This window comes from Ovis aries, chromosome 7, assembly GCF_016772045.2.
Source record: "Ovis aries strain OAR_USU_Benz2616 breed Rambouillet chromosome 7, ARS-UI_Ramb_v3.0, whole genome shotgun sequence".
Taxonomy (NCBI): Eukaryota; Metazoa; Chordata; class Mammalia; order Artiodactyla; family Bovidae; genus Ovis; species Ovis aries.
This window is the reverse complement of record NC_056060.1, coordinates 53898248-53923626: the sequence shown is the minus strand read 5'-3', so window position 1 is coordinate 53923626 and position 25379 is coordinate 53898248. Positions and strand designations below refer to the sequence as shown.

The 25379-nt window shown below is 37.0% G+C and overlaps 1 protein-coding gene across 1 annotated transcript in view; it reads left to right on the top strand.

Annotated features, from left to right (window-relative positions):
- The window catches only part of UNC13C (unc-13 homolog C), a 706632-nt gene that overhangs the window by 574931 nt on the left and 106322 nt on the right, over window positions 1-25379 (top strand). Inside the window, exons 23-26 of the mRNA XM_060417920.1 lie at window positions 3398-3494; window positions 4286-4429; window positions 13155-13232; window positions 17217-17294. Coding sequence (XP_060273903.1) covers window positions 3398-3494; window positions 4286-4429; window positions 13155-13232; window positions 17217-17294 — 397 coding nt within the window. The remainder of the gene's footprint in view (window positions 1-3397; window positions 3495-4285; window positions 4430-13154; window positions 13233-17216; window positions 17295-25379) is intronic.

Sequence of the window (25379 nt, the reverse complement as noted above, 5' to 3'; positions counted from 1 at the left end):
GTCTGAGAGTGTTTTGCCTATGTTCTCCTCTAGGAGTTTTATAGTTTCTGATCTTACATTTAGATCTTTAATCCATTTTGAGTTTATTCTGCAGCTCAACTCCAGAAAAATAAACGACCCTATCAAAAAATGGGCCAAAGAACTAAATAGACATTTCTCCAAAGAAGACATACAGATGGCTAACAAACACATGAAAAGATGCTCAACATCACTCATTATTAGAGAAATGCAAATCAAAACCACAATGAGGTACCACTTCACACCAGTCAGAATGGCTGCGATCCAAAAATCTGCAAGCAATAAATGCTGGAGAGGGTGTGGAGAAAAGGGAACCCTCCTACACTGTTGGTGGGAATGCAAACTAGTACAGCCACTATGGAGAACAGTGTGGAGATTCCTTAAAAATTGCAAATAGAACTACCTTATGACCCAGCAATCCCACTGCTGGGCATACACACCGAGCAAACCAGAATTGAAAGAGACATGTACCCCAATGTTCATCGCAGCACTGTTTATAATAGCCAGGACATGGAAACAACCTAGATGTCCATCAGCAGATGCATGGATAAGAAAGCTGTGGTACATATACACAATGGAGTATTACTCAGCCGTTAAAAAGAATTCATTTCAATCAGTTCTGATGAGATGGATGAAACTGGAGCCGATTATACAGAGTGAAGTAAACCAGAAAGAAAAACACCAATACAGTATACTAACACATATATATGGAATTTAGGAAGATGGCAATGACGACCCTGTATGCAAGACAGGGAAAGAGACACAGATGTGTATAACGGACTTTTGGACTCAGAGGGAGAGGGAGAGGGTGGGATGATTTGGGAGAATGACATTCTAACATGTATACTATCATGTGAATTGAATCGCCAGTCTATGTCTGACGCAGGATGCAGCATGCTTGGCGCTGGTGCATGGGGATGACCCAGAAAGATGTTATGGGGAGGGAGGTGGGAGGGGGGTTCATGTTTGGGAATGCATGTAAGAATTAAAGATTTTAAAATGTAAAAATAAAAAACTAAAAATAAAAAAAATTTAAAAAAATTTAAAAAATAAAAAATAAAAAAATAAAAAAATTAAAAAAAAGGAAATATTAGCTAATATAAAAAGACTAATATAAACATGACAAAGGGGAATTTATTCCTGGGATATGAGACTAAATATTTTAAAAGCAATGAACACAATTCACCATATTTAAATTATGAAGGAGAAAATTCCTACAATCATTACACTAAACTTATAGCAATAATTAGATAAAATAGAACATTAATTAAAAATCAAGGAAACTCTTAATCTAATAAAAGAAACCCCCTCCCCCATTTAAATAAACTATACAAACACAGATAAAATTTTGAAAACTTCCCCATGATATCAAGAATAACCAATTTTATATATATAAGCACTTTGGCCACCTTATGAGAAGAGTTGACTCATTGCAAAAGACTCTGATGCTAGGAGGGATTGGGGGCAGGAGGAGAAGGGGACGACAGAGGATGAGATGGCTGGATGGCATCACTGACTCGATGGACGTGAGTCTGAGTGAACTCCGGGAGTTGGTGATGGACAGGGAGGCCTGGCGTGCTGCGATTCATGGGGTCACAAAGAGTCGGACACGACTGAGTGACTGAACTGATCTGATATATATATACACATATATATATACATATGTATATATATGTGTGTGTGTGTAGGACTTCCCAGTGGTAAAGATCCGCCTGCCAGTGCAGGAGACACAAGAGACGTGGGTTCAATCCCTGGGTTGGGAAGATCCCCTGGAGGAGGAAATGGCTACCCACTCCAGTATTCTTGTCTGGAAAATTCCATGGACAGAGGAGCCTGACAGGCCACAGTCCATGGAGTTGCAAAGAGTCAAACACAACTGAACACACACACACACACACACACACGTATATACCTGAATCACTTTACTGTACAGTAGAAATTAATACAACATTGTAAATCAACTATACTTCTACAAAATGAATTTTTTAAAAAAGAACAAAACTGATAACTGATAAAATCACTTTTATTTAACATTGTGCTAGAAGTCCCAGGCAGGTGCAGTAAGACAAGAGAAAAGTCTAATGATTGTAAAAGCATATAATGATGCTGTCAATATGTTATTATGACATAATTATACATCTAGAAAATTTTAAAAAAAACTATGGGAAAACTAATAGAATCTAAAATGTGAATGTAGTAACTTCACTGAATTTCTATATGATAGCCACAATCAGAAAATTACATATACACAATACCATTTAAATGATATTAAAACCATGATAAAGACTTGTGATGAAAGATGTGCATGCCTTCTATTCAGGAAACTATAAAATATTACTGAGAGATACTAAGATGTACTCAATAAAAATATACAATGTTCCTTACAAGATGCATTATTATAAAGATGATAGTTCTCCCTTCATTGATTCAATACAATCCCATAAGGAGCACAGCAGCTCTTTTTGTGCAGATTGATAAGTTTGTTCAAAAAAATGTAGTACATAGAAATACAAAGGGCCAAGACTAGCCACAGCAACCTTGAAGAGGAAGTAAAAACGTTGGAGAACTGCACTATCAGTTGTCAAGACATATTCAAAAGCTAGTTATTAATTGTATAGTGTTGTGTGTAACAAATAGATGAATGAAATAGTCTGAAGACAAATCCACTCATTGCTGTTAATTGATTTGCATCAAAGATGCCAACTCAAAGCAGTGGGGGTAAGGATGACCTTCTAAATAAGTGGTGCTAGACAACTGTACATCCATATGGAAAAAAGAACTTTGAAACTTAGACCGTTCACAAAACCCAATTGCAGGTTGACTGCAGATCATTAAAATTTAAAGGTGAGCCTGCAGGATCAGTTACAGGAGAGGAGTTATGGTAGATGAAAGCCAGATGGCAAAGCCCTGAGAAATAAGAGAATGACGCAATGGGGGCAGACACCATACAAGATCTACATTTTACAGGATTTTGAATTGTAAAGAGAATCATTGAGTGGGAATTGGGAACTAATCATGAAACAGCATGAGAAGGGTCAAGAGAAAGGAAGGGACTGAAGGTAAAAGGGAAAGTTAGATAGATAGATATTGGCCACCCTGCACAGCATGTAGGATCTTAGATCCCCAAACAGGGATTGAACCCATGCCCCCAGCAGTGGTAGCTCAGAGTCCTAACCACTGCACTGCCAGGAAATTCCGAGAAGGGGATACAGTTAAGTGAAGATAAAGGTCTTCAAGGTAGCAGAACTAGAAAAAGAGAATGAAAAGAGGTTTTCGGTCCTGAATTACCCTCAGATGAGAAAAGAGCAATACTGCATTTACTGTTAATTATGTGTGAATGACATCTTTTATAGTATGTCATAATATTAATTTTTTTCAGGTGGTTTGAACCTTTTGTCATGCAGTGGCTAGATGAAAATGAAGATGTGTCAATGGAGTTCCTACATGGAGCCCTGGGAAGAGACAAAAAAGATGGAGTGAGTTTAAATGACTTTCATATTGCTTATTGTTGAGATTTATTCACACTGCTCACTTTTAATTTAATGGGAATTGTCAGGTTTATTGCCATTAATTAAGGTTTATTTTAATCCTCTAATTATCAAAATATAATTAGAACACAATTTTAAAGTCTGATAAGACACCAAGGGAATTGCTTAAAAAAAAAAAATCAATCACCCTTTTGCCCCAGTATTCTTTACTCCTTGAATTGGCCTGAATCTACAAGTTCAGTGAAAGTGAAAGTGAAGTCGCTCAGTCGTGTCCAACTCTTTGCGACCGATGGACTATAGCCCACCAAGCTCCTCCGTCCATGGGATTCTCCAGGCAAGAATACTGGAGTGGGTTGCCATTTCCTTCTCCAACAAGTTCAGTAGGCTTATACAAAGCTTCCCCATTGCTCTGGAACCTTTCCAGGATTCCAAGATTAGAGACAGACACCCTCCCAATCCCTCTAGAGTAAATCAAATGTCTCGAGCCACAATCAGCTTGCTAAACCATCCTAATGCCTGTGGGGAATGAGAAACTGAAAAAAAAAAAAAAAAAAAAAAACACTCCCCCAATTCAATTAATAGTAAACCTGCCTCATGATACTAGTTTTACTACACTTTTCAGAAAAGGAGATGAATGATTTTAAAATGAACAAGCATTTTCTTACTGGGAAATGAAGGCGCATGATATAGGAGATTGAGTTGTTTTGAGAAATAATGAAAATTCTTTCTGCAGTCCATCTAATGTGCTTCGGGAATGGTTTCATTTTCTCTTTCCTCAGTTCCAACAGACATCTGATCATGCGCTGTTCTCTTGCTCCGTGGTTGATGTTTTTGCTCAGCTTAATCAGAGCTTTGAGATTATTAAGAAACTGGAATGCCCCAATCCTGAAGCATTATCTCACTTAATGAGAAGATTTGCAAAGGTAGGTTAAATGGACTGAATCCTTTCTTTGCTGGGACAATGTGTGTGTGTGTGTGTGTGTGTGTGTGTGTGTGTGTGTTAGTCACTCAGGTCATGTCCAACTCTTTGCGACCCCATGGACTGTAGCCCACCAGGCTCCTCTGTCCATGAAAGTCTCCAGGCAAGAGTACTGGAGTGGGTTGCCATTCCCTTCTCCAGGGCATCATCCTGACCCAGGGATCAAACCCAGGTCTTCTGCATTACAGGTGGATTCTTTACCACTGAACCACCAGGGACTATGGTATGTTATTATTTTCCTGCACAGAATCTGAAAAATGCTGTTATTTTATAGCACTAGTCTTGTCTGACCACTACCCCAATTTAGTTATCTAATCCCAGCAAAAAAAGACTGTTTCAAGTTTGTCACCTGACTGTTTTTTGCCCTTCTTTTTTCTTAAATATAGGTTTATCATCTAAAAAAATCAAGTTACTATTCACACGAATGACTCAGTCATTTGTAATTGATAAGACTACTATGGGTGCCAAATTAATTTACATTTCAGCTTTGTAGCAGAAAATAAATCTTGGAATTTCATATTCAAATGGCAAGTTTGTTTTTTTTTTTTTTAGCAGTAATACACTGTAGCACAAAATATGTTGAACTTGGAGTAATGAAAATTGAGTTCTAATTTCAAATCGGCCAATAACTATAGTGTGAGTCTGAGCAGTTCCCTTGATTTTTATGAATAGGCTTTTGTTAGTTGATTTTGAGCAACCAGACTTCTCTTAAGACCTCTTCCTCCTCTTATTGTCTAAGAAGGCTTATAAAGTACTTACTACTTTGCAAAAGTTTCAAGGGAAATATAAGAACTAAAAGATGCTATCTCTGTCCTTCAGATCTTAAAGATAGACAGTCAGATAGATAGATAGATGGATAATCAAGACCACTTGACATGAGCTAATTGGAAGGTGGCATGAAGAGGGATATTCATGAAGAGGGACAGTTCAATCTCAAGAACAGTGGAATCCACAGTAAGTTGAGCAGAAGGAAAACTAATGAGGACTAAAATAGACAAAGTTTCCCTGGGAAGAGAGGGCTCATTCAGCCTAAAAAGATAATGTTAGAAAAGTATCATAAGCCATGGGAATAGCAGGAACAAACAGATAGGAAAAGCTGAACTTGGCATGGGAAGAACAGGGAGAAACAATCTGGCAAAAAAAGAAAAAAAAAAATCTGTTCTGGGAGAGGAAAAGGTTGGGAAAGTGAAGATGTGTCCAGATCTTGAAAAGCTCTGCTTCCCAGGTTGAGAAGTTTAGACTTAATCGTCTGAACTATTTAAGAAATAGTAAATATCTGGAGATTCTGAATCAGAGTAATTATACAACAAATGTAAGGACGGAAGGCAAGGACCTACTACACAATCCTCTGCCTGATGGCCCTGTGGTTGGATAATGGTGGAGGTCTTGGCTGTTTATTTGACAAGGGCTTACTCATTGCCTCACCTGCACACTTTACCAGCCACTTTCAGAGATGTAGTCATGAATAAGCACAATCTCTGACTTTAGAAAACTTATCCTGAGATGGCCAAATCTGTAGACAGCTATGAAAAAGTCAAATGCTATAATCAAGGTATCTCAGAGGTTGAAAAAGGCCATGTGAGTGTGTGTGTGTGTAACATTAAAAAACAAAGGCCAAAACTCAGTGAACTTGTTTACAATATTTAAGATGTATTAATTTGCCAGGATTGCCTTAAATAAAATACCACAGAATGGTAATGTAAACAGTAGAAAATAATGATCTCCCAGTCCTGGAAACTACTGTAATACATTCAAGATCAGAGTGCCATAATGTCTGCTTTCTTCTGAGGCCGCTCTCTTGATCTGGCAATTGACTACCTTAGTGTGTCCAGACAGTCTCTCCTTTGTGTACATACACCCCTTGTGTTTCTGTGTGCACTCAGCTGCTCAGTCCTGTCTGACTCTTTGTGACCCCATGGATGATAGTCCTCCAGGCTCCTCTGTCCATGGAATTTTCCAGGCAAGAATATGGAGTGAGTTACCATTTGTTTCTATGTGTGTCTAAATTTTCTCTTTTTAGAAAGATGGCAAACATATTGGATTAGAGCTCACCTTATTGGCCTTATTTTAACTAACTCACTTCTTGAAAGATCCTGTCTCCAAATACATTCATATTCTGAGATACTGGGAGTTAGTGTTTCAACAAATAAATGTTGAGGGGACACAATTCAGCCTATAAAGGATGTACATATTTACCATGCCCCTGCTTTTAACCACAGATACAAACACAAAGGGAGGTTACTTCATTTGCATTATCACAAACAGTCTGAGTTTGAGATCCTTTGTGAATGCAAGGCATGAGGCAGACCCTGTCATTGGCTCCAGTTCTTAGAAAAGTGTAAGTCTTGTTCACTGACAAGTGGATTAGGAAAGGACTTCAGCATCTTTATTAACTGTAGTAGGATGGTTAATTTATGTTGAGGTAACTAGTTAACACAACAAAGATTGACTTCCTGCTCAGCAAACTTCAGCCTTTGGTAAAAATAAATAAATAAATCAACAAAGCCAGATATACTAATCAAAGTGGTAAGGACAGATTTTAATCAGTAATAAACTACTGCAGTGGGGGAGAGTCCAGACTGAAAGACTGTTTTGATTTGCACAGCCATCACTGGGTGTTTCAGAGGCAGAATGCAGGAACAGGGAGAGCACAAGTAGGGCTTAAAGAGCAGGAGAGGGGCTTGATCCATGGGAAGCCCACCTAGTTTGCTAACTGGTGCTTATTGAGGTTAGGCCCCTTCCCTTCCACAGAGGCTGGAAGATAGGACCCTATCTTCAGGTGTTGGCTGGAATAAAGGGTAAATCTTTTGGCAGCCTTGGGTTTTTTCAGGCAGGCACTTTAAGGAATGTGGGATCATCCAAGAGGTGTGTCTTTGAACTCTTAGAAATTTTGCTACTGTTTTGTTCAAGTCTTTATAAGCCAAGGTTAAGGCCCAGTTGAGAAGGGGACTCACAGGAGCCTGGGCAGAGCTTGCTCAATAGTGAATCTTAGTCATCCTCCGCTGTTCTGTGACTCAGGACTTCTAGCTTGAGAGGTCCCACTAAGGAAAGAGCATAAGATTTATAGAGGGCTGTGGAACTACAGTTGGAATGTCAGGCTCTTGTCGTAAACAATCTTAAAGAGCAGGCAAAGTGGCTGAATCTCTTTAGTAAAAAATGAGGAGCCCATGAAGGCTTTTAGGCAGACAAACAGCTGTCAGCCTAAAATGTTTTAAAATATTTGTCTGCCATGAAATACTTTGAACTCCAGTTTTTGTATCTGCTAACTAGGAAGACTAAGGTAACTCCCACTTTTAGAGATAATAGTTAAAAATCATTTATCGCAACTTTCTTGAGTAGCTGATTCCAGTTTCCCACTATGGGGAAATCTGCAGTGAATTCTGCAGGAGAATTACTCTAAAAAATTCTCGAAGTCTTTTCTTGACTAGCAGCTGTGCTTTGGATGACTGCCAAGAAAAGAATGAAACAGGGTCATTAGGGACAGTGTTTATAAAAGTATGTCACATGCTGTTTCTGAAACTCTGTAGTGGAAGCAGGATCAGATAAGAATTGCACGTATTACAAAAGTAGAATTCACAGAGTAGTCAGGTTATGTAAGGCGGGGGCAAAGACGCCCAGAGTGGGAGGACTGTCTGCAGCAAGAGGGAAAGAACTAGGCTGCATGTATCACTGAGGAAAGGTAAGTTTTTATTGGCACAATAAAATAATTTCAGTGAAATAAAGGTACTTTTAACCCATGGACATTCAATACAAACCAGTTACTATCACAGGGAGATGAATTATCACAAGGAATGAAAAACGTTTTCTGGGAAAATAGAAATTGACAAACTTCATGGAAAAATAAACTTTCATTAGCATGATTATTTTTAAAATGGGACTTTGTGGTTAATCTAATTAGCTATTTCAGAGGAACTGCAGACTACTGAAGTTTATCTTATTTCATCAGCTGTGACCATTGGTCTTGAAAACCCTGTCTTTCTTAGGATTGGGATCCTTATATCAAGAGATACTGAAATCCTATTATCTTTCTGGGACATAGACTGATTTAAACCATCCCCTGGAGGAAAGACACATTAATGATGTCTTCAGACATTTAAGAGGAGTTGGCACTGTCAACTGGATCTTAAAAACATGGTTTATTTTCACTAAAGCATATAAAAGACCGAATCAGGTGCCAAGCAAATGCTTTAAATTCCATAGCAGGTACATTCAGGAGCTGTGATGAGTGGGAAAATGGGCATGTGGTTGGAGAATATTCCTATGGCTGTCTTATTGCTCTTGACGAGTATAGGTGCTTCAGTTAAAAGAACAATGAAGTAATATTTTCAGTACTACTTAAAAACAAATCAACAAATGTTAATTGACTCCTAGCTAAGAGTTGTCAATATTATGATGAATGAGAACACATATTCCTTGTGATCTGGGAACCTAATCCTAATTTTAAAAATAATAATGATAATTCATTGAGCACCACTATGTGCTAATCACTTTACATGTATTGTCTCAGTTATTGTTTACAACCACCTCAAGAGATACATACAATTATTTTTCATAATTTTAATGTGACGAAACAAGCTTAGAAGGTTTAAACAATGCAGAGAAGACTAGAAATGATATGAACAGAACACTTTCATCCACCAATCTATATTACTTTCACATTCCAGTGTTATCAGAAATCAGTTAGTAAGTTGAAGAAAAAAAATCTCACCATTCATATTTATCCTTTAAGCCAAACATAGGCATCCCTAGGGAATTCTGTTTTATGTTGGATATGTTAAAATACAATGTGTGAAGCACTGAAGTGGCACCACTAGTGCCATTTAACAAATACTGCAGTCTTCTTGTCCTCTATGTTGCTCTGATACTGTAAAGCTCTATGCATAAAATGTGACTGCAGAGATGGATTTGGTCCAGGGTTCTTGTCTTCCTGATTGGAAGAGTATACTCCTAGATGTCCCTCCCAGCAGTACTGACAAGATATTTAGTCTACTTCTACAACCCACTCCAGTATTCTTGCCTGGGAAATCCCAGGGACAGAGGAGCCTTGTGGGCTATAGTTGATGGGGTCACAAAGCGTCAGACATGACTTAGTGAGTAAGCACTAACAAACCCCAGAATTGCTGACTCAGTAGACCTGGGACTGGACCAGTGAATTTTTTTTAATTGATTTAATTTTTGTGACTTCACTAGGTCCTTGTTGCTTCGCAAGGGCTTTCTCCAGTTCAGCAGAGGGGTTACTCTCTGCTGCAGTGGCTTCTCTCGTTGTGGAGCACACACTGTAGGGCACATGGGCTTCAGTAGTTGTGGCACATGGTCTTAGTTGCTTTGCTGCACGTGGAATCTTCCCAGACCAGGGGTTGGACTCATGTGCCCCACATTGTCAGGTGGACTCCTATCCACTGTGCCACCAGGGAAGTCCTGGATAGAGGAATTTATTTATTTCCAACAAGTTCCTAAGTGATGCTTATGATGATGTTGGAAAAATGCTTCAGATAGATATGTCTTAACTAACCGCAGAAGACCCTTGAACAACATGGGTTTGAACTTTGGGTGTCCAGTTTTTAAATAGTAAATTTTACAGTACTATATGATATGTGGTTAGTTGAATCCAGGGATATGGATGAACTATGAATACAGGTGGCTCAGACAGTAAAGGATCCCTCAGACAGGTTCGATCCCTGGGTTGAGAAGATCCCTTGGAGAAGGGAATGGCTACCCACTCTAGTATTCTTGCCTGGAGATTTCATAGACAGAGGAGCCTGGCAGGTTATAGTCCATGGGGTGTCAAGGAGTTAGATACGACTGAGCTACTAATGCTTTCACTGTAAGCTACAAGTCAGTTTTTTACTGTGCAGAGAGTTGGTGTCCCTAACCCTCTGGTTGTTCAAGTTTCAGCTGTAGTCACTAGTGTTAATAAGAAATGTCTAATAGTGATTTTTCTTTGTTGAATAAGTTAGAATTACATTGAAGTTGCCCCTGAAATGTACATGAACACATTTAGGTGTACTTAATATACTCACAAATAAATGGATATTGTTATAGCCAGTGTACTGACAATTCTATGAGCACAAGGCCTTAAACTACATTGTACATGACAAAGCCCTTTTCCTTAAATGCAACCTATCCTGACTTGCAAACCTCTGGCATTTGTAGGTTATTAGATGTGAGATCCTAGGATCAGTTGCCTCCCAGATGGAATTCAAGCGAATCACTTCATAATTCCTATGAAGCAGAGGCAAGAATTAGACCATGTGGAGACGCTGAGAATAATCAGAAATGGTTGTCCGGATTCTCCTGCCCAAACTAAATCTTGAACACTTGATAGTCTGAGATGCAACAAGCTCCTAAAGGCAGGCTTCTGTTGGTTTTTAATTTTGGAATATAGTGAATTGATTCCTGCAGTTGACACTGTCATAAGAACCTATAAACTGAGAGTAGTGTTCATATGTATGAGTAAATCAGCGCTCATTAGGTAAGATGAAGTCTAAAATAAAATTTGAACAGATGCATTTAGAAAATACTTTAGTCTGATCCACCACCTGTTTTCCTAGATTTGTTAGTCTGCTTCTTGATAAGATGTTATATTTTTCAAAGCCAACTTTTCTATTTAAATTGATGCCTGTTTTCACTTTTGGTGGCTCAGTTGGTAAAGAATCTGCCTGAAGTGCTGGAGACCTGGATTCTATCCCTGGGTTGGGAAGATCCCTTGAAGAAGGGAATGGCAATCCACTCCAGTATTCTTGCCTGGAGAATTCTAAGGACAGCGGACCCTGGCAGGCTACTGTCCATAGGGTCGCAAAGAGTGGGACATGACTAAGCAACAATGCTTTTCTTTTTCTTTCCACAAACTATTGATTTTCTTTCTGCCTGTTAGCTCTAATTTCAGGTTTCAGGTTTTCATTGTGATTTTTAAAGTCTGTAAAATGAGTTCATAGTCACATTCCGTGATTTCAGGTCTGCAAATTATACATCTCTCCTTCAGCTTCACTTCTTGGACTATCTCCCCAAGTTGATTTTGAGTCACAAAGAAAATTCAGAAGAATGTACATAAAAAAGCTTTTGTGTCTTTGCTTTTCTATGAAAAGAGATGATCTCTATTTATTGCTCTTGTTGCTTTCTCTCTTCCAAGAAAATCATGTCTACTTTGGACTTAAAATAATTCAAACTCTGTAAGAAATAGCAGTAGCCTGCAAACACATCAATATCTGTTTAAGTAATTAAAACAAAATGCAACTAATGAAATTTGTTCATTTGCCCTATTTTTGCATAGTTAATGGAAGCAGAGGGCCTCCTTAGGCTCAGTAAGAGTTATTAGATAGAGAAGGAAAATGTGGAATTAGGATTAAAAATGCCAAGGAGGGGAAGATTAGGGAGTATTTTTAGCAAATATTGCATCAATAAATAACTTACTGTATTAATGGTAAATTAACAGATACTATGATGCAACAAAAGCTGAAATTTAGGTCTTAAGAGGTATTCTTTGTTATTAGTAAGGCTCTGTATCATTGAAAATATTCATTGCTAAGTCACACATATGGGTATGTTCTGACCCCACTCATAATTCAGGAATACTGTAGAAAGTTGAAAAAAGAACCACCAAAAGGAATTTTGCCATGGTAGAGTTATGTGTATGTGTGTGGGGGGCGGGGGGATGAAGAGGGGATGGCAACTAGAAATCATGCCAGATAATGGCTGGATGGTATCACAGACTCGATGGACGTGAGTCTGCGTGAACTCCGGGAGATGGTGATGGACAGGGAGGCCTGGCGTGCTGCGATTCATGGGGTCACAAAGAGTCGGACACGGCTGAGCAACTGAACTGAACTGAACTGAATGAAAGCATAAAGTGTCAATCATTCAGGAAAAGAAAAAAGTCATTGGGGGCATCAGGTAATAAGTATCCAGGCATAGAGGAGGTACCACCAAACAATATACCTCCTGAATCTTAAGTTAGAAATAAATCATTTTGTGATGGAGCTGGTTGTATTAAAATACAATGGATGCATGTGGACTATCTTGTACTCAGAAATATTACAAATTGTCATTTAAATATAAGTTTGAAATCCTTCTTTTGGCAAAGGTGTAGATTTAGTCACTGCTATGGCCCTTGTTGACTTCTCTGGTGGCTCAGATGGTAAAGCGTCTGCCTACAGTACAGGAAACCTGGGTTCAATCCCTGGGTCAGGAATATCTCCCGGAGAAGGGAATGGCAACCCACTCCAGTACTCTTGCCTGGAAAATCCCATGGATGGAGGAGCCTGGCAGGCTACAGTCCATGGGGTCACAAAGAGTCGGACACGACTGAGCGACTTCACTTCACTACGGCCCTTGTTTGGCTTCCCAGGTCAGTGGTTAAAAGAATCTCCCTGCTAATGCAGGAGACTCCAGTTCCATCCCTGGGTTGGGAAGATTCCCCTGGAGAAGGAAATGGTAACCCACTCTAGTATTCTTGCCTGGGAAATCCCATGGATGGAGGAGCCTGGTGGGCTGCAGTCCATGAGATCACAGAGAGTCAGAAATGACTTAGCAACTGAGCTCACGTGTTGACCCTTGTTTCTGATTAACATAACCCGGATTGTGTGTGTTTGTGGGGATAGATACATATGTAGAGATATATGTACATATAAAGTTTTACTTACCTGAATGAATTTCACAATTTTTTTTCCTAGACCATCAATAAAGTACTACTTCAGTATGCTGCAATTGTATCAAGCGATTTCGGTTCATACTGTGATAAGGAAAATGTGGTAAGTAAAAATGTCTCTATTTTCAAATAGTCCTCAATTGAGAACTGATATAAGTAAGCAATTTTCTTTCTGTTTTCATATAGATGATAAAAATAGAGATCTCAGGAGACTGTTAGAAAGCTTTCTAGTAGTCCTGAACTGGTATAAAATAGAATTCAGAGGAAGGTTGAGAGCATCTCAGTGCCAGTCAGCTTGTGGTTTTCCATGATGGTAAGGAGCAAGACTCATAAAAACAATTTAAAACCCACATCATTGTAAACACTGGAGCTGGGACCTAGGAGTTAAAAAGTTCAATGTTCACACCAAATAGTGTAGTTTTGGCATCAATACCAAAATAAGTATAATTTATTCTTTTAGTTTTCAAATAAATTGAAAAGAATGGTTAAAGTAAGGAGTGATACTGATCTTTACTCTGAATTATTAACTTACCGTCTTATTTTTTGGATGATTGACAAATGTTGATAAAATCTAAGCCAATATTACAGATTAATGAAAGGAATAAAGAGAAGTGAGATAAACCAAAAGTAATTTGGAATACAATCAATGTTATTTTATGGTGGAAGGTAAAATCTTTCTATTCACCATAAACATTTTAGGAGAAATATGTTGGTAACATTATAAGAATTTTTTAAAACACTGAAAAATATTTTAAAAGTCAGTACTAAATTTTTCAAGAGAAAAATCAGGGTTTTTTTCCCTCTGTCAAAAAATCAGTTCCCACTATCCAGCAAATCTTAAAGAGAATTCTTGCTGAAACCTCACTGACCTCTTGCTGACAGCTCATTAAGATAAGTCAGCCCTAACAGTTCTTGAGGGTCCCAGAAGATTCTCCTTTTCCTTAAGTGAAAATGCTGCCCAGAAATTTTACTGAAATGCCTGGATGTCTCAGTAGTGATTTCTAATTGCCATTGATTACAAATATTCTAATAGACAAGATAGAGTATTTATTTATTGAAAGCATCTAGCTACAGTTAAATTTATAATACAGCTGAAAAATAATATGTTGAAAATCAAAACAGTGCCAGATAATTTCAGAAAAGATTCTGACTTCCTTGGTATCAAAAATTGAAGATTTTGAAAGGTGGCTATGAATTATCAAGGCCAATTCCTGTCATTCAGAAAGGAAAAATAGCTTTAAAAAACCCCTGCAGACTTCTACTTTATGTTTTGACATTTATAGTTTATCTTTAATATGAAAAATATAAATCAGCATTATATTATCCTCTGTATTTTTCTTTATATTTTATACTTTTCAAAATGAACTTTTTATAAAGAAAAAAAATCATTGAAATATGATAGCACACAAGCTTACTTTTCTTTCTTTAATGCTTTTCTTTCCTAATTACTGATGTCTTGACTAGCCTTAGACTTTCATTTAAATTCCAAGTGTTATTTTAGCTCTTCCATAAAAGGATACCAGTCAACTACTTAGTTTAAGCTTTCAGCTAAGATAGATTGAAGAAGTGCTTTTGCACATTTGTGTGTGTAAGTATCACTGTTGTTTCAGATATAAATTTTTAAATATCTTTAAATATCAAGAACATTGAACATTATTTTTTGTTTTCTCCGTACACTTATGACAATATTCCCATTTTATCTGCAAATAGCACTGGAAACTTTTAAAGAGAGACTCCTAAGAGATGACTGTGATATTTGCTTTCTCAGGGGCTCAGAATTAAAGATGACAGTTAAACAAAACATCTGTGACAGAATAATTTTTCTTTTATTATGTGACATTTTAAATTTGGAATGGGTCACAAGTTTTTATCCAGTCTTCCACATTCCACATTATAGCAAAACAATATTATCTAAATCAGAATTACTTGATTTATTTTAATAATCTTTTTCAACTCAGAAACATAATTTGGTGGGATCTTAAAAAATACAACCCACTAGTTAAATCAGGTTAATGTTCCCTTTACTGGGGGTATTTTAGTTGTTTATTTGTTGTTCATTTACTAGGGAAGTAGTAAAAGCTGTTCCCTGATTAAGGTAGAGTTGTATAATTCAATTCTCAGTAGTGATTTGATAAATTGATTCAATAAAATTGAAATTTGAACATGTCAAGGTCAGCAGAAGCTTAATCAAAGAGGAATGTCTCATATTTCTTTTTATCTCCCTCTGGATAACTGCATCTCTTTTCTCATATGTAGCCTTAGTCAGGTCAATAGCAATCTATGCCAAGTGAGCCCAAGTGTCTTTGTTCATTTTGCTTCTCAGTAGCTCTTTTCCTTTGGAAATTATTTCATTATAAAGGCTTGGAGTTGGTTTAATGTGTAAAGCTAGAACTAAAGTCCTATTATGTGTATCAAAAAAAAGAGATAAGCTTGAATGCTAATATCAAATAATCAGAGTCTCCCCAGATAACTTAGAACCATGGAAAGCAGGATGATACAACCTTTACCCATGGAGTCTTCCTGCTTCTTATTAAGAGCTGTGCTCTTCCTTAATTCTTTCCCCTCTGCAATGAAAAAGAAGAAGAAAAAAAGAAAAAAACCCAATGACCCCATCCCCTAGTGGATAAAGCTCTTTTGATTCAGTTTGTTGACTCTGGGTCAAGAATCTGAAATCCTAAAAATCTGATCATATATGCTACAGAAAGGGCTAGACCTGGATCCAGAGACTCACTTTGTAGAATACTATGATTCAGCTTACTGAACAGAATCTATAGGAGATAAATCTGTGTTATAAAATATTTAAGTGCCTAAAATTAAGAGAATAGAAGTTCTAAATTGTTTTTGTAAATTCAAGTTAGGATGTGGTCACTTTAAGAGTCAAGTAGAACGTTCTTCAAAGGTGTGTAATGTGGTTAAAACAATGATAAAATCTTTCCACTGATGAGCACTAACACCTCTCTGTTGTCCTGGAAGTCTTTGCAGGTTTCTTTCTGATTCATTATTGGCTCATTTCCCAGCACCTTGGAAGGCATATCCATTTTCCTTTCTTTGACTTGTTTCTTCCCCTGATATGCTGGTTCTTCAGAATCAGCATGTAGCAAATACTAAGTTATTCTATAACTATGCTGAATTGTTATAAATTAATTTCAACTATTCTGAGGATACATCTAGCCCTTTCACAAAGCTTTACATCTTTATGGTATTGTTATATCTCTGCCTCCTTGAAAAGAAGTCAAGGGACCTTTTTAAAGCATGTATAATGTGTGAGGCTCTATGCAGTACTCTGGAAGAAAAAGAAGAAAAAGACACAGCGGTGCATACAGTGCTTTTAAGGTCAGCTGGCAAGACTGTCAAAAGCAACTCAGTTGTGAAGTTAAATAAAACAAATGTCAAGTGAGTGACAAAAGGATACAATCTGGGAAAATGAAGGCCCTAACCTGAATGATGGATGTGACTCAAATAGGAGAAGAGGTTCAAGTGAAAGGCCCACAAGCTAAGCCAAGCCACCAAGCCTGGAAAGCACAGGTGTTGGGTGGGGAATAAGCCTCTTGGAGCTGAGAGTTCATCATAATATAGTAGGGGGAGATGAGAAGAAAAACATGGTTTGGAGCTGTATAACTAAGGGCCTTCAATACCAGAGTGTGGACTTTACCAATAGTAAGAATTTATTCAAGGTTTTTGAAAGGGTTTTGTTTTGTTTTCAGTTTTGAAACTTAGATGATGTTTTAGCTTTTGAAACAATGAAACAACAAGATAGTTTAAACTAATTTGTTTTTCTTAAAGTAAATCTTTTTTAAAAAATCTGAATTTGGTTAATTTTGAAGTATAAAATGCCACATTGCTAAGAGTAAATCAATTCTAGTAGTAAGTCTCCAATGGTTTGCTAAGTACAGTATTAAATTCCATTGCCCAAAGGGGCTATATATCCCCTCTTCTATGATTAACTAAAAAGTATAATCTTAAAGTGGCATAACTCTTCTATTTGCCAAATAGAATAGGATTTTGGTGATAGCTGTATATTATTACATTGAAGGCCAACCCATTCAGTAATTTAATGAATTTCTTGTTTTGTGTCTTTTATTTAAAGCCCTGTATATTGATGAATAATATTCAACAATTGCGGGTTCAGCTGGAAAAAGTGTTTGAATCCATGGGAGGAAAAGAGGTGAGTGCATTTGTATGCCTACAGTTACTAAATATCTCCTTAGAGATCATTAGCAGCATATATTTCTTTGCTAAGGAAAGTGACACAATCAAGTTTTTACATGGGTTCACTACAGAACAGGAAATGCTAACAATCTAAAATACTATTAACAGCTAAAGTGATCATTATCCACAATACAATAATTCAATAAATACATCAGAAGTGTGACTAGGAGAAGGAACATGGGTCAATAGCTTTTTGTAGTGTGTGTGTGTATATATATATTTAGTCATATATGCACAATTAAGTATATTTATGTATATGCTAACGATCTGTAAAGTTCCACCATTGCAGATGCCTTTTACTGTTCTGTGCAATATCAGCTTAATACTGATTTTCTTCTGCAGTATGCTTTGTGGCACTAGTGGTTTTTGATGTACTGCTGGTTTATTTTTTGCATCTCAAAAATCTCTGCCAAAACTGTGTTGTGTACTGTGTCTGTAATGTGTTGTGTCTTTGTCTAACATCTCTGACTTGCAATTCCATGAGCAGAAGAAGGAAGGAGAAAGATTCTTTTATGAGGTTTGTGATAGTAAGCATCTTATCCTTTACCTGGCTGTTTCCCCTCCAAATCCAAAGACCATTGCACTTCCTACTTGTTCTCATTTGCTTGTTTGGATCAGGCAGACCGTGAAATATTAGCTGGGCACCTGCCTCCTTGAGCTGCCACAGTCTTGTATTTCACAAACCAACATGAACATCTGGGGGCTTGAGAACTGGAGACGGTGCCGCAAGGGAAGGCCATAAAGCTGTCACTCTCCCACCACCTACTCTGAAAATCAATCCCGAGGGCGGCTAGGATGAGGGGATATTTTTGTTTACAGTTTTATTTAATGCTTCCTAATTATTGTGCTAAGCGTGTGAGATGTATGTAAAGCTAGGTTTGAATTCAAAGCCAAGGTCTCATTCATTTCTAAATTGATAAGTCTGAAGATGCTTTTTTTTTAAATTGGAGTAGAGTTGCTTTATGATGTTGTGTTAGCTTATGCTATACAGCAAAGTGATCAGCTATACCTATACATATATACCCTCCTTTTTGGAATTCCTTCCCATTTAGGTCACCACAGAGCACTGAGTGAAGTTCTGTTTTATATTGTAGGCTCTCATTAGCTATCTATTTTATACAGAGTATCAATAGTGTGTATATGTCCATCCCAATCTCCCAATTTATCCAACTGCCCCCACTTCACACATGATGTTTGTTTTAATCCCATAAAGACATGTATACATTTCACCCCAATGTCTTTTTCATTATTCTCGAGCCTCAGTCTTTAGAGAAATGAACTATTTAGCATTCTACAAATAAGAAGCACCAGGATACATGGATGAAGGTACAAAACTTCAAAAATGAACTTTTCTGAGCTAAGCTGTTACTGCTCTCTCAGTCTAGTTTATATAAAATAAGGCTTCATTCCCCAAAGTGTGGTAATGGTTTTTGCCTGGTTTGAGGGCATCAATCTCATTTTTAAAATTCTTTTGCTGAATCAGGTGAGCACTTGGGGCTCATAGCTGGAGATTCCCTTTTCAATTTAGTGATGTTTCATATTCAGACTTTAAGTCCACTTACTGCTTTGAACAGTAGTGAAGAAAATAATTTTTTGTGGGAAATTCTCTCTTGCTTTAGTGAATTTTAAAGACCACAAATCATTTGAGGATAGAGTTATATTTGAAATGCCACATTTCCAGAAATTTCTCCTAATGCTGCTACTATGTCATTACTATTTTGTGGTTGAACTCTATGAGAAATATACTGCTGAGCTGAATGTTAACCAGACAAATTATGCCTGTATTTAAAGGAAACTGTGTGGGCCAAGCCACCTGCTAACCAAAAAAGCTGTGGGGCGGTTTGTTCACCAACCAAAATTGACTGCTTGTTTCAGATAAAATTGTCCATTTGAAAGGTACAGGTTTTCGTGTGATAAATTGAGTTGCAGATCTGTGACTATATCACAGAACTGTATTGGAGAAAATGATGGAAGATGAGCTGAGCTGGGTGCCTTCTCCCATTATAACTCTTGCAATGCCAATTGTTAAACTCCTCATGCAAAATTTCAAGCAAAAATCGATTAAACAAATGAAATGAATGTCTAGCTCCTAAAAATGGAATTTGTTAGAGGGACAGCATTGACCCTAGCTCCTTTCTTTTCCTAATTTAAATATTTTTCTCCCTTCCCTCCCTCTCTTAATCCTCTGTGTTTCTTCTGTCTCCCTTTCTATGAAGTTCTTTTCTCTGTTTCTTTTCTATTTTCATCTTGTGCTGCCAAGAAAAATCTTTAGGCAGGCCATGCTAGTTTTGTGTAGAGGTTGAAGAAATGTGAGGAAGAAGCTTGACTTGAACCCAGGTCTGAGCATAACAGGCAGCCTCCCAGAAAGTATCTATCTTAATATAGAATGATGTTAGAGTTGTTGATTGCTACAATGAGCCTCCAGAACCTCAATATAATAGAATTGTTTCATTCTAGTTATCTATATGGCAATATTTAAATGGTTCCTTAACTTGAGTCTTTCATAAAGATGAAAAAGGATTTTATTGAGAAAAACAAATCTGCGTTTTGATATGCAAAGTATATACAGCACTTAATATAGACATGTTTCAGTTCAGTTCAGTCACTCAGTCGTGTCCAGTCTTTGCAACCCCATGAATTGCAGCATGCCAGGCCTCCCTGTCCATCACCAACTCCCATGTTTGGTGGCCTTTAATGATAAGACAGTGTGTTTGTACTATTGCCAATTCCTAGTTGTTTCCTCACAGTGGGACTGGTTATAAAACCTCTACTATTTGCTAAGGAAAACTTTCTAAACTACATTTTATCCTTCTAAGAGTTTCTTGTTACTCTGTGCCCCACAATCTGTAACCAGAATGTGCACTTCTTGCTACAGAAAACTAATTAGCAAATGATTGCTTGTGCATTTTGCTCAAGGTAGTTTTTGATACCAAGTGTCCGTTAGTTGGCTTCTGACAATAGCGTGTCTGGCCTCTCGGACCGTCTGTAAAGTGCCGGCCACTTGCAGGCCTGCTTGCATGATGCTGTAGCTCTCTGTTGCTTTGACCCAACCACTGTTGGGGCAGTTGCTCTTTCTTTGCAGGGTCAATCTCTTTTCCCCCTGGAAACAGAAAGAGTGTTTAAAACTTTTTTTTTTTTTTTTAATTCACTCTATGTGTGGAATCCAAGATGGAAACATTGCCTAATGCTGTGACAGTCTTGGGGGTCATGCTGTTGACACTAACTCCAAATACAGCCACTTGAGCAGTCCTACAGTGGCCTGTGGGTCCTGTAGGCACATTCTTCTAACCCTATTTAGAAAAAAGAATCAAAAGAGAACAACTACTAAATTTCTTCTCTTATAGTCTGCCTACAAATAAAGAGAGCATGTTTTGGCTTGATGACTCTCTGATTACTCTAGAAAATAGGAATTTTAACAATTCACATAAACTATGAAGCAAACATATCCTTTAGGAATGAGGCCCAGAGTCTTTTTTTTTTAAGTGCATCCCAGGTGATCTTTTATGTTTATACACTTTTATGAATCACTATAGTAAAACAGATAAAATAACCAAACTGTGGTAGGGACTGATTTGAGCTAGAAGTTAAATCATTTACACCACAATTCCCATATGGCATTACTTGTCCCTGTGTAACATTAACAGCAAAACAATCATCAGAATGCCAGGTAATAATTTTCATGTAGTCATTAACAGTGGTTTTATCTTTCTGGGGCTTTCTTTCTATAATAGTTCAAAAAGCTCAAAAATAAAACAGATATTTTTTGTATATATCATTTTAATAGCTTAATTTTGTCATGAGTATATATCAACTGCAAATAGATACTTAGTCCTATATTCAATTTTTCATAAAAATATATTGCTACAGTCTACAGAAGGGACTTAGTTGTAGTTGCTTGATCTGCAATCTAATTTGCACAAGTACATGAAAAAGAAAATCAGATAATCCCAAATTTAATTTTCTTCCAGAAAGTTATGAGATATTTGCTATTAACTTGCATTTTGGTAATTGGTTTAGAAGAATTATGACCATGCTGTGTAAGCAGAGGGTTCATTACTCCTTCACAATATTGTGATAATAAAATAATCTTGAATAGTAGAATCTATAATTATTCATAGGCCTGCTTTCCTATTAACCATACTTCAAATTCTAGAAGTTAGCAAAAATTATTAATACATTTAGGAGAAATGGAGGGCAGGTATTTACTTAGCTAAATTCTCTCATTCTGCTGACCACAAAGCAGACCAAGTAGGTGTTACAGCAATGTTATTGTTATTGATATGTCTCAGAAGGATTAAATCTCTTGACTCATCTTACCATGTTAAACTTTCCTGAACAGGGCTGGGAATCAGGGACATAATCCACCTATCCTAAAAATGTACATATTTTAATGAGCAACTTAATTATCTTTTGTTGCAGAGATGCAAACTATACTTCTCTTCCTTTTTTAATGATGGATTTGATGTGTCAATTAAAAACTGAATCTGTCTAAAAGTGAACACATGTAGCTGATTGAAATTCATTGTAAAACTTACTAGCCATACGGACACAGCCTTCAGCTAAGTAACCTCTGATCAGGGAGGATAGAAATTGACTTCTGTTCTATTTCAATTAGCAAAATTATTTCATACTTTCTGGGCTACAGGGGTTGAAGACCACTTCTTTAAGGGAAATAATACTTTGTGCCAGTAGTTTTTGAACATTTAACAGGTATGAGAAATGCCCAGAGAGCTAATTATAACACACATTGCTGAATTCCATCCTAGACTATTCAACTCAGTAGATCTGGAGTTGGGCTGCTTGACTTGTATTTCTAACAGATTCCCATGTGATGCTGATGGTACTGGTTAGGAGACCACATTTTAAGAAATAATGCTCTTTGCTTTAAGGAAAGCTACCAGATACTTAGGTCATGGCTCAGAATACCCTTATGCCTTATCTGTGCCTGTCTCCTAACCCACCTACTTAAAATATTTTGAATTTTGAGAACACATTGGACTCGGTGTATTTGAACAGAACGTGAGACAGCATGCAATAGACAGGGAAGTATTTGGATTAAAGAATGTAATAATCTCAAAATATAGGTGACTAACTTGCAGTCTTATACAAATATCCAGCATTTTTAAAACTCTGGACTTCTATGCTTACATTTTATATATAATTTTATTAAAGGAGGTGTTATAGTTGTAAAAAGGCTAAAAACTTTATGTTCAGATTTCTGATCTTATCTCAACTTTTCTCAGTGCAAACAGATATAACTCTCTAGTTAATACGTTAAATGAGAAGCCATCCGTGATTTCTCTTTTCCAGAAGTACAAAATAAATTAGAAAATAAAATTATTGAAGTAGGTACTAGGTGTCATTAGATAATAAAGTAGTCAATTTTAACTAGTCATATTATGTCTTCCTGTTAGTTCCAGACTATTTCCTAAAGCAAATTTGCCAAGTTCTTCCCATGTAATTGAAGTGTCTACTGGTGTCTATTTTCTGTAGGATGACAAGAGTTGAGATAGGAAATAAAGATATTTAAATAACTGCTCTTGCTGTCAAGGATCTTAAGAAGGAGTGAGTGCTTGTAAAACAACAGTCAGAGCAGAGCTCCCTGTTGGGCTCAGTGAAAGGGATTCTTAGAAGACAAATGTCTCCTGTTCTGCCTGAACCACTTACCCTTGGGGCTGACTGCTTCAAGAAAAATAGAGATAAGAGCTTGCTGAACATGAAGAAAAATGTACTCCTTCATTAATTCATTCATCAAATTATTGATTTGCTGAACACCTATTCTGAGCTGTATATTTTTACTAGACTACAGAGGTACAATAATTAATAAAATGTAGACCCCCACCCTCAGAAAACATTGAGTTTATTAGGGAAGTCAGAACAACTAAAAAGATAAGGTTTATTAGGGGAATCCCCATTTCTAAACTTGCAAATAGGTGTTTCAAGGGAGAGTTGTAATTGTTACATCTTATCCCACAGTAATTCAAAGAATCAGCTCAAACTAGCTTATTATTGTGTAAATAAAACTCAAAGGTGAGATGTATTTGGCTGAATTCAGTAAAAGTAAGCAGATACTTCTAGCTTCAAGAACAGAAAACTTGACTTTAAAGTGCTGGCCCTTTATTTTGGCAGCCTGAGGATACCTGGTTTCTTTCTCCTCCTAACCACTCTGCAATTAGAGTTAATAAATTGGAATTAATAGAAAACTAAGAGAATAATGAGTGCCAAAAGGGCAAATCACATTGAGGCAATTTAATAAATATGATTGATTCTAGCACTACTACTGCATAAATTTCAGCTAACTGCTAAACTGGCAATATTAAGGAAAGGTGCTCTCTTGGAGGCTGAGAGGCTTCTGGGTGGAAGATCCATGTCAAAATAAAATCCAGACCCAAGCAGGTTCTTCTTGTTAACCTCATTTCCCAACTCATTCTCCAGATAGCACAGGGTCACCCCCATGATACTAAGCATCTTTTAGCTGAACTTCCTCTGAACTTTAAGAAAACTTCAGGGGAGAGAATTCAAGCCATCCATAGCCAGAAGGGAGAGAAACAGAGTTTTACTTCAACTGCCATTTTCTATAATAGACCTATTTTATTGTCTTATTGTGGATCCCTTACAATTGTTTATGACTGCATTAACGAGCCATAAATCAATGCAGAAACTTAGTAAAACACTACTCTAATCCAGCCAATTGCCCCTCTTCTACTTGGCAGAATGGCATTCTGCTGACTCTGACAGGTCGTCAGTTCAGTTGATTGAACAGACTATTTACTCGCTGAACAGTGGCGAGATTCAATAATGTGAACAACTGAAAGGCAAAGACAGAGTGAGACAGGCAAACAGTTTTTACATAAAAATATTTGAACATAAAGTTTGTGTCTCATTTCTTCTATTCCTGACATCCCTACTCTGTCCTGATTCATAGTCAGCCAGTACGTAGAGCTAATAAGCCCCATATTCCTTCCCAGTCAAGTTATCGTGCTTCTTTGTCTTTTTAATGACCACAGTCAGAGAATTTCTTAAAAGAACATAGCTTCTTAGATTGCTTTTTCATCCTCCCGTGGCCTCCAAATGTGTCAAGTGAATGGCACGTCATCTAGACCTTGATTATCCCCATCCGTAAGAAGGAAATAACTGGACTATAAGGAAATGAACTGGAAGTTCATTCTAGTCTAACAATCTGTAATTGTAAGGGAAAAAACCTTGTTAGCAATCCATAGAGAATAAGGTTATTGTATGTATCATAGGTGAAGGAAAAAAAAAGTTTTAAAGAAAAGAATGTCATGTCTCTCATATAAGGCTTGAAGGTATTTTTAAAAGTTCAGAGAAATAGAAATAGAAAAAAACAACAATTTGCCATATAGTCACTAGCTCAAAACTATATTGAATGAACTATACAAGATGAAGCATTTTTTCCCTTCAGTTGTTTAGTCTGAAGGACCTAACTTAACGTATCTCAAAGATATTTAGTTGGTTTGAAACAGTGACAGTTGGTTTTACTGCATATTCTCCTTAATTAGGATGTGAGACAGCTACTGATGTTCTGCCACTTTTTGAAAGCAAGAAGTTAGGAGCATGAATTTATATAATTGATACCTCTAGCATAACAGTTCATTCACATCTGAATGGCACAAAAATGTCATAGTCTATTTCTGAAAACAATCTTATAAGTTCTTGGGGAGGTTCTCTCAAATGAGGAATAAAAAAAGAAAGTAAAGACAGAGTTCCATTGGTAGATCTAGGGCATAATTTTTTTTTTTTTTGCAATGGAGAGAACCATGTGTTCTTTATTTCTTACAACGTACTGTAGTATCCATGCCGAATGCTATAGCTCTAGAAAGTGATTTAGAGCATTTCAAGGAGAGTAATTTCCTGCTGAATTCACTAGGGAATTTTCACTGATTTCTCAATCATCTATTTTCAGTTGACCTAGGTACTTTAGGATGGATAAATTCTGGTCAAGTAGAAGGACTGGAGAAAAGTGATATTTTCAAAATAAAAGAAATAGCAAGAGTCCAGATAAGGCTGTAAGAAATTCCTT